This window comes from Musca autumnalis, unplaced genomic scaffold (genome assembly GCF_047663935.1).
Source record: "Musca autumnalis isolate F117 unplaced genomic scaffold, ASM4766393v1 scaffold_5, whole genome shotgun sequence".
Taxonomy (NCBI): domain Eukaryota; kingdom Metazoa; phylum Arthropoda; class Insecta; order Diptera; family Muscidae; genus Musca; species Musca autumnalis.
Genome location: NW_027412088.1, coordinates 104,423,495 through 104,433,562, shown reverse-complemented (window position 1 = coordinate 104,433,562; position 10,068 = coordinate 104,423,495). Strand labels below are relative to the sequence as shown.

The 10,068-nt window shown below is 34.0% G+C and overlaps 1 protein-coding gene across 1 annotated transcript; it reads right to left on the bottom strand.

Moving 5' to 3' along the window:
* Positions 1-528: 528 nt before the first annotated feature.
* Positions 529-9,262, bottom strand: Cpr49Aa (Cuticular protein 49Aa). The gene is made up of 3 exons (XM_073990225.1): positions 9,162-9,262; positions 1,660-1,848; positions 529-1,010 (listed from the first exon to the last, which is right to left on the bottom strand). The coding sequence occupies exons 1-3, from the start codon at positions 9,171-9,173 to the stop codon at positions 792-794; spliced, it is 420 nt and encodes a 139-aa protein (XP_073846326.1). The 5' UTR covers positions 9,174-9,262; the 3' UTR covers positions 529-791.
* Positions 9,263-10,068: the final 806 nt, after the last annotated feature.

Sequence of the window (10,068 nt, the reverse complement as noted above, 5' to 3'; positions counted from 1 at the left end):
TCATCTCCAAAGAAATTTTTTCCTACAGCTTCATCTAAGACAGCTAGATGATGGTGATGATCGGTAGATATTTAGCGACCAAAAAACATTTTGAAGTGATTTTAAAGTCGCAGAATAGGGTCCAATCGCCACAATAAACAAATATTATATGGGACGCTAAAATATCTCAATTTATAAGCTTTAAATATGATAGTTATTAAAATCGATAGTTTCTTATATCGATAATATAAAATTCATCGATGAAGATGCTAAAAAGATGACATGCCAGATCACTTGCACTCATGATTGAATGACATCTTTGGCATCAAACATTTTGCTGGGTAGCCTACGTCAAATAAATCGTCATAAAAGTGGTCAACCCGACAAAACGTTCTAACGTAAACAAGGCGTAATCTAGTTTCAACCATCATAGTATTTAGTTTCCAATGACTTTTCCAATAAATTTCCCCAACCATGCTATTAATTCTCCAATAGTATCGTCACTTTGTTTCAAAATCAACATTCTTAATAATAAAAAAATTCTCAAAATAAAAGTTCATTGTGACTTTATTCATTGATAAAAAAAAAACATTTCAAAATAAGTATAACATGGCTAAAATATATTAATAACGCTTACACAATTCACATTAATATGACTTAAAATTGGAGTAAATGAAAATGTAATTTCTTCAAATCCTATACACGATATATATCTTTACAACAGCATACGACGCATTTTGAGAGATGTAGGTTAAGTGGGAGAGAATTTGTGGAAAATATTTACAAAATGTTATTCCGTTGGTCGTTGAAATTTAACCTCGTCCAAATGTATTGCGTCCACCAGATGAGGGCTCCTGTGGTGGTGGAGGAGCTGTGGCTAAGTAAGCTAAAGCCTTTTGTATGGCCTCTGGAATTGGTGGCGGTGTTGGAAGATGATCACCCTGAGGAACAAAACCATTCTCATCGGCAGCATATGTAATACGAATGGGAGTGCCATCAGGTGCTGTATAGGAGAAGAAGCCTTCAGCAACCTAAAACAGAAAATAAAGGGAAAACATTTAAACCGCTATTGAAATAAACAATAAAAGAAGCGAACTGTTTATTTGTATTGACGATGATTCATTAATACCAGATTGCCACCTATTGATACTGTAAAAATAGAAACAAAAAATTGCAAACGAGTGAACATTTTGTCCAAATGTCGAAGTGAACCAAACTAAACGTTTCAACTCAGCAACAAATTGTTAAATCGATTTTAAGCTTTATTTGGCGGTGATGCTATTGACGCCAGTGCTAATGTATGAGGCTGCTTGCTGGTGGCCCAACAGGTAATACATCTTAAACATGACAAAATTAAAATGTAATACATCTTGACTTAAATGCCTGTTGGGGCCCCAACTTTAAGCCTTTGTCTGGTGTTGTTCTTTTAAATGTCACAGCATAGAGAGCATTAGTGCGGCATTTTACAATGTTGATGAACATTGTTGTTCCTCATTCATGAGATACTAGGTTAGATTGCTTAGCCAAAAAATGGGTGTTACTATTGTTTTTGTATTTTGTTTATTGTTGAGATAAACAATAATTTTACAGTTACTTACAAGAAACGCTTCTTTGTGGCACTTTATTATTTTAGAATTTCAATTGTTTTCATCTTTGATTTAAAATGTAGATATAATTTACCTGTGCTTCTGCATTGCTTCCGGGATTTTTAAGATAGCCTTGTTCTTCGGCAACTATTCCATTGCCAGTCTCATAGGAATATTTGTAAGAACCATCGAAATTTACTTCTTGCTCCTGCCTTAGAATCGGTATCACCTCTTGTGGGCGCGCTGCAGCAATCGCCAAAAATAAAGCTATTGTCAAGAATATCTAAAATATGAGAGTAGATATATTTGATTATTAAAATTTATTATATAGAAAGAAATAATAACTCATATATGAGAAAAATCAAAAACAAAAAAAAAAATCGCCGTAGTGCTTTTTAAATAAATGGCAGTCTAAGTTCACTTTTTTGGGTTTTTAGGTTTTCATGATTTTGCTTGGAAACAACAAGTCCTATCAAAATTGGACAATAAAAATGTTGTAGCAGTGAAAATTATCTACAAGATTGACCATTATGATATTTTCGTATGTTTTACCATTTTTAAGATATAAAAGTTCAAATTGGGACAATACACCGACTTTATCGCATCTTTATAAAACTAACTTTAAATGAAAACCGCTTATACCTGGGAAGTTTTTGCGGATTCTGAAACAGCAATGTTCATAGGTCAGCACAATCCAAGAACAAGAAAAAATCGCTGGAGGGATTTTATTTTACGGCTTCAGGATTTTGCTTGGAAACGCAAGTCCTACCGAAATGGGACTAAAGAAAATCTCGTAGAAGTGAAAATTCTCTACAACATTTTCTTTAGTCCCATTTAAAGAAAATGTTGTAGTCCCACCACGGGCCTTCTCTTACTATCAATATGACTAGTTTTGAACCATTTTGAGGTAAAGATTATCTTTTGTTTAACCAAAGTAAAGTCATACAACAAGTGTATGAGACCATTGAAATCACTTTCGCCCAATGGACATTTCAGGGGCTGTTGAGGGTGGTATGTTCAGGATAGTTTCGCTTACATTGGTTTGTTCCTACAGCTTCACCTAAGACATTTTTGGGTTCCAGCTAGATGATGGTGATGATCGGCAGATATTTAGAGGCCAAAAAACATTTTGAAGTGATTTTGAAGTCGCAGAATAGGGTCCAATCGCCACAATAAACAAATATTCACCCTTATTACAGTTGGCGTAGTCGTATGCATTCAAATGTCGTTGGCGTAGTCGTAGTTTATATTTTTTATATGATGAAAAATTGTATAGTACTAAAATGTTTTTATTTTATAGTAGCATCATAGATCCATAAAATATAGAACGAAACACATTCATCATTCCCTGGACGGATTTCTTTGGCTATAAATAACATTTATTTTTTTGATACGACAAATCGGTATCACGTATGACGTTGAAATACGAGGAAGTAGTCGTGGCCGATTTTTTTAACCACTGCATATAAAAATAAAAACAAATCAATTTCAAAAGAATTTTTTGGCAATGATTAATGAAATATATTGGAAAATAACTAAAATAAATACAAATTTTACTTTTATCAGATGACAAACTTTCTATTGAAAATCTGTTAGAGTCCCCGTATAACGATTCAAGCAATGCCAATTTCTTAGTTCTTGTTCAAAAGATGATTTCGAACGAATTATTTTACAATTAAAAAATATATTTTTTTGTTTTTCAAAATAGTCAGGTTTTAGTCGTTGTTTTAATATTTTAGTAAAACAACTTTAATTTATTAGTGGGAAAAATTGGCGATGTTTACCAAGGGGTAAGGCAGGGAAGACTATAGTTTCAGATCTCGCCACAGATCTTCATCAGTTCCCTTGTTTCTTGTTTTTCAACAAGAAACTTTTTATACCCAAGTGTCAATTGCCCGCTCAAATAGATACGTGTGCAAAGAAACGAATATAAGGACGAAGTTAAGGACGAATATATTCATAATACCAATCAGTCGTTTCGACACGTCAACTTGCAATTTTGGATACGACTACGCCAACCGTAATAGGGCTGATTATATGGGACGATAAAATATCTCAATTTACAAGATTTAAATATTATAGTTATTAAAATCGATCGTTTCTTCTGTCGATAATATCTTATTTTGTCTGGAATTAGAAAGCTTTATAATCCGCGTAATTCTTCATTTTATTTGACCAAAGTCATCACGAAGATGTTCTGTTGCTGAAGTTCAGACAATATTGAGCGGGTTCAATGAACCAACACTTTTTGGTGTTACCCAAAAAATTTCCGTTACCAAATAACGGAATTTTATAGTAATTTTTGGAATTCGTAACTACTTCCATTTTTACTAACTAACCCATTATTTTGACAAGAGCCCGTCGCACTGAGTAACTAGTTATTCTATGGACACTAGAAGTCGAAAAATAAGCTGAAAAATGTATGTTATATTTTAGAACAATTGAGGTGAATTTGTGTTCAATTGTAACACACTCCACATTTTATTTTGCTTTCTGCTGGATTTGAGCATGCAATCTTCTAAATTGTAGGCAAACACGCTTCCCACTGTTCCACGCGTACGAACTTTAGGGCTTGTCTAAAAGCGTACAATTGCGCCAAAAATATTTCCTAATTTTGCTAACAGAAAAAATTTTTCAAACTGTGAACGTTGAACATACAACTATCGGATTGGTAGACGTACACATACGCTATGTACCTCCGTACACATTAATTAGTAATGGGTATAGTAAGTAGTTTTGTCTTGTAATATTTTTAAGAAATAACCAATAATTTTTGATCTTACTGGTAATGTGGCTTATGTTGCTTCCAAGTTTTTTGCTGGGCAAGAGCTATGTAAGGTAACATCCGCTTTTGAAGTCGGACATAACTCCCTAAATCGTTGTGGGAGTGATGTTCAGGGTTTCGGAGTTGATGCTTTTTTTCAATCAATTCCGACTTTAGTCCGAATCCGACTCCTTATCCCGACTCCGGAATAGACACCGCTGGTAATTTTCTATACCAATGAATAATATGTGAGCTAATTTTCTTTTTTCTTCTATACCAAACTAGAGAACATAAATATGAAGTAAACTTCATATATCGTATATGAGAAAAAGTCAATATTTTTTAATATTATATTAAAAAAAAATTAATGGCCTGTTCCTCTAAAACGATTCGAATTCAAAGTCGTTCGAATTGCTACCAAACATCTGTTGTTGTGAATGAAACCATATTGATTGAAAATAAAAACAATTCTAATATTTTTCAAAACAAACAAGTTTGGTAGTACTTCGAACGAATTTGAATTCGAATCGTCTTAGTGAAACAAGCCATAAAACAATTTTTTGAAGCTACATGAAAAATGTTTGGTACATGGATTGAGAAAGAATTCCTACTATCAAATATGTGTGAAATACTTATTTTGGTTACTGCGCGCCAAAGTTATGGTGGTTTCAATTCTGATAATAAGAAAAAATCTTATAAAATCGCTACTATTATATTTAGAAACATTGTTAATTTATGGCTTCCTACATACTAAATGTTTACTGAGGTCTCACAACTTTAGTGAAAAATTTGTAAATTTTCGCGGAAATTAAGAAAGAATTCAACAAAATTGGTAGTTTGAAACTTGTTTTAATATATTTCAAGCTTTTTATGCATTTAAAATATTTAAAAAATATGTACGTAATCTAGACATCGCGAAGATTCAAATGAAACCAAGACTTTAGAAATCCGTTTAGCGGTTCGCATATTATAGCAAAAACAAAAAAATATATTGTGCAAATTAATAAAATTTTTCTAAGAGAAAATATTTTTTTAAATTTATTTTGTTAGTTGAAAAAAATTTCAGAAAAATAGGTCGTAGTTATTCTTCCATTTTAGTTAAACTGTATCGGGAAACATCCATTTTGAAATGCGTGTAAATCGCGAAATCCTAAAAATCAATTGGTGCGCATGCGGTTTACCAGTACTGCGAATTTTTCTCGTTCAATTAGTACACATTTATGCGCATTTGCACAAAGTTATGCGCATTCGATTTGACTATCAACCATGAAAAAATACATCGATCTAAACCTATTTTGATAAAATCCATCAAGAACCGTGGATGTAGCATCACACACTATTTTGGGATAAATCGGATACAGCTCTCATGCCAGTACAGTTTTTAAACCGCTTTTCGCAAAACCGCGAGTGATGTGTCAACTTTTTCATTGAAAAGGAAACGATCCACAGAAAACGCGATTAAATCCGCGATATTTTTAAAAACATTTTTCGCACATTTTTCTGTTTTTGCAGCAGCCGTTTTCGCCGTTATAGTGGATGGATTTTCACGATCTATGATTTATATGATCCGTGCCGCCTAAAAAACACTCAATTGGATATTGTAAATACTGTACCCAAAAAATAGGGTTTTAGAAAAAAATCGCACTAAATTTTGCTTTTGGCAGTAGATTACCTTGATGCTGTGGGAGCTACATAGTCAATATTCATATCAAATTATGCATAATCGCGAGTACTTTGATATTATTATTGCTTTTATGAAATACCCGAATGCGCGTCACAGTTAGATCAAAAAAACAAAAAACACCTAAAATCTGGCTTCAAAATGTCAGCATTCATAAAAAGGGGATGTAGTGGATATTTTCAAAAATGATACATTAGAAGTGCAATGTTAATTTTGTATTTTTCTACTTTTACTTTGGGCAGATATCCTTAATTTAAACGGTTTGGCCGGCAATCGAATAACAACGTAAAAAAACTCGTTTGCTTCAACGTGTTTTTACCTATTTTTATTCATTTACGCGGTCAAAATTTCCGCACAAATTAACTTTTTTTGCCACATTTTTGATCTTTGATAAAAAAAAACAATTCGATTGGTCCAATTATAGTCATATTTTATCGTATACTCAATATTTCGCGTATTATAATATTGAAAACCTTGGCTTCATCAATATTAATTTTTTTGACTTTTCGTGATATATTGCTTCTGTTGAATCATCGAAGATTAGGATTAAAGTTCAAAAGTGTTGCGGAGGAGGTACTTGAAGGAATGGAACAACATAGTCCTTTATGGAAGTGAATCTTATTTTGGGAGTCATATCTTTTCGATAGATATCGTATAACTTTTTGACCAGTACGCCATGAAGTATGGACTTGTTCGCTATAAACAGGGAACAGCATCGTTATACATTTCCAACAGACCCTAAACTGCACTTAGACACAAATGTTGAACTTTTGTGGGAGAGGTACCGTAAGGAGAGGACCGACATGCGCCATTTTGGAAATTAAACTAAATTTAGACAATATATGCATACCATTTTAGTGACATTTTTTAAATATCGGGGGAAGTACCGGAAGTTGAGGGCCGGTATTGCCCATCTGACAACAAGTTTGGACAAAATATTGCGAATGCCAAATTTGTGACCAAACCGGTTGATTAGTTCAAGAGTATTCGTGGTCTCTAGCCACTGCATATGGTGCCATAGGGTTTGGAGTATGGTCTCAAAAATAAAAAAACGTTTACCGTCGTAATTGCGGCAGCGAATGCAAATTGCTTCTTAAAGGGAACTTATCCAAAATTTTGTGTGGGAGGTATCCGAAGGAGTAGACAAATATAGTCCATACTTAAAACTGATCTATATCTTGTATATACATTTGGAAGTGTAAAGCATGGACCAAATCGGTTATCGTCCGCACAACTTTCGAACATTTTTGAACTTTTGTGGGGGAGGTACCTGAAGGAGTGAACCGACATGGCTTATCTTCGAACTTAAACTAAGTTTCGACAAAATATTAGGAAGGCCAATTTTGGACCGGATAGACAGATCCCGTTCGAGAGTTATCTTGGGATCAAAACCCTACACACGGTGTTATAGGGGTTTCTTGAAACTTTCAGGCTATTTTCTCAGGAAGTATGGACTTGCCCCTGATGAAACTTGTACCGCCGTATGGGGGGCAGTGAATACAATTTGTTACAATAAAAATCAAAGCGATTTCAGAGCTGGCCCTAAGCTAAAGTTTTCCGAAATTTTGTGCGGGAGGTACCCCAATGAATCGACCGATTGAGTCCATATTGGAACCTCGTCTATGTCCGTTAGGAATTTCACTAGTTCAAAGTATGGACCAAATTGGTTATTCCATTCAAGAGTTATCGTGCGCACAAATTTTCCGAACACTTTCGAACTTTTGTGGGGAAGGTACCGGAAGGAGTGGACCAATATAACCCATCTTCGAACTTAAACTAAGTTTGGACAACATATTACAAAAGCCAAATTTTTGACAGAATCGGTTTATCCGTTCGAGAATTATCGCGCGCTCCAGCCAGCCAGACAGACGGACGGACATGGCTACATCAACTCCAAATTGTATGAGACGGATTTCGTCCAAACATACTTGGGGTCTAAAACCATTATTTTGATTTTGCCCGTATGAAAATAACTTAAGTTATGGAGGAGCTGTTTTACCTCTTGTTAGAGAATTAATCAAGTCCAGAGTAGTGGCTAGACTCAGATGAAGATGACCAATTGGAAATTATTGGAATTGAATATATGAAATAATATTTTTTGCGTCCTTTTCAGTTTGGGTTATATAGTCTGATTTAGACTAAAAGTGTTGACATTTTTAATTTTGACGCTTCTTCACATTTCTACCATTTTTTCGTTCCTGTACATTTTGGGAAATGTTGAAATTTTTGAGAGTTCTCTCTTTTGCAACTTTTACCACTAAAAAAGTACGGGAACGAAGCTTATGTGTGGGAGAAATATAACAATGTACAAAGTATGTACTAATGTCTGTCACACCTTAGATAGTTATCTGGCGTATCAACTACTTTGGTTGGTTACCGTAGAATTGGTGAGAACCCTTGTGTTAGGAAGTATAAACTTTAGTACATTTTCGACGTTTATCTGAGCATAGGTGAAATGTTATCGTCGGTACAACCGGTTTTGTTGGTCAACGTTCGTTTTTACAGCTTTTAAAACAATCTTGGAATTTGTAATTTTTGTTGTGGTGGTACTAGTAACATTGGACCGGTATAGATCATCTGACGACGTAACGTATGCTTGGAAAAAATATAACTGTGTGCGAAGTTTGGACCATATCGGTTACTTAATTCCAAAGTTGTGAAAAAGTGCTGGGCAGTAATTTTTTTGGTGACTGTAGGATGTTTTGGAGCGTTTTGGCAAATGTCCATTATATCAGGTAGTACGGACTACATACATATATATTTCAGTAAAAACCACACAGTGACTTGATTTTGTATAGTTTTCGGCTAACATATTCGTATCCACTGTTAACATTAAATTGCTTATGTATTGGTAAGTGTGGTGTTTACAGACCATATTTGAATATATTGATATCCTTTTATAACTTTTTTATATTTGCACATAAACTTAGCTCATTTTCGCAGGCAGTCACTATACAATAATAATAGACGTATGTATGTATGTATGTATGTATGTATGTTGTATGTGTATTAATTTATGTTTATTTAATAAATAATATTGATTTTACTTCAGAGTTTTGCTTTTAATTTTATGTAAGTAAACACTTTTTTCAATGAAGCACATAGTCCTCCATATAACTCTTTTATTTCCATATTAATTTATCACACTTACTAAATTATTCATTTTGTTTTCTAAATTAAGGATTTCTATATCCTGACGTTTGGTTCGAATCCAAGAATATCACACACACTGCAAAGTTCTCGTAAGACTATGAAATTTTGGCCAAATGTCTGGATTATTTATACTCGATTGAACATTTGTACTGACGATGCGATGAACTGAAGTTTGAACATCATTGGGAGATAAAACACCAACACAGTGGCACAAACACACACGTATTAGACGATTCGTACATCATGGCTTGAATTGCACATAGCAACTGCCACATAAATAAATATGCTGCTGCGGCATAGTCTGCAATATCCGTCATGCAGTTCAGATTCACTTGAACTTTACATTTGGCCGAACGACGACAATAGAAAAGAAGTGACTGACTGACTGCAACGCTATTACCAACCGCAATGTTAATTCTTTTCACTGAATATGAGTTGTGGGTTATTTTGGGTGTTGATCTGTCTGTCTGCCGGTCTATCCAATTCTTCTTAGAAGAGGGTGTTGTAAATCTTCTTGGCAAAATAATTGCTAATTTTATGGAATCAATATATTTTTATTGGAATTCTGAGTTAGGTTTATAGTGTTTAAAGAGTTAATATGAATTATACTGTGAATTTGTAAATGAAAACAAAGCGAATTTCCAATATGTTCGCAACCCCTTACTCTACGTTTTAATCAGCTCTAACTGTTATTATAATATTGACAGATTAAATAATTTCCTAATATGTACGGATAGTCCGGTCAAAATAGACATTGAAATAGCAAAAATTCCCACTGAGCTGAATTTTGGTGGAGAGCTAGGGTTTGCCATTAGAAGCAATATCCTAAAAGTCCCCATCGATCCCATGAGTGCAAAAAAAATTTCGGGGTCAAAGGTCAAATTTTAAGGGTTTTTAGGTTTTCC

What these genes read in the sequence shown, in the direction of transcription:
- Cpr49Aa (XM_073990225.1), bottom strand. An exon ending in GAAGCAATGCAGAAGCACAG is followed by an intron (nt 1,011 to 1,659) that starts GTAAATTATATC and finishes TTTCTGTTTTAG; the next exon opens with GTTGCTGAAGGCTTCTTCTC.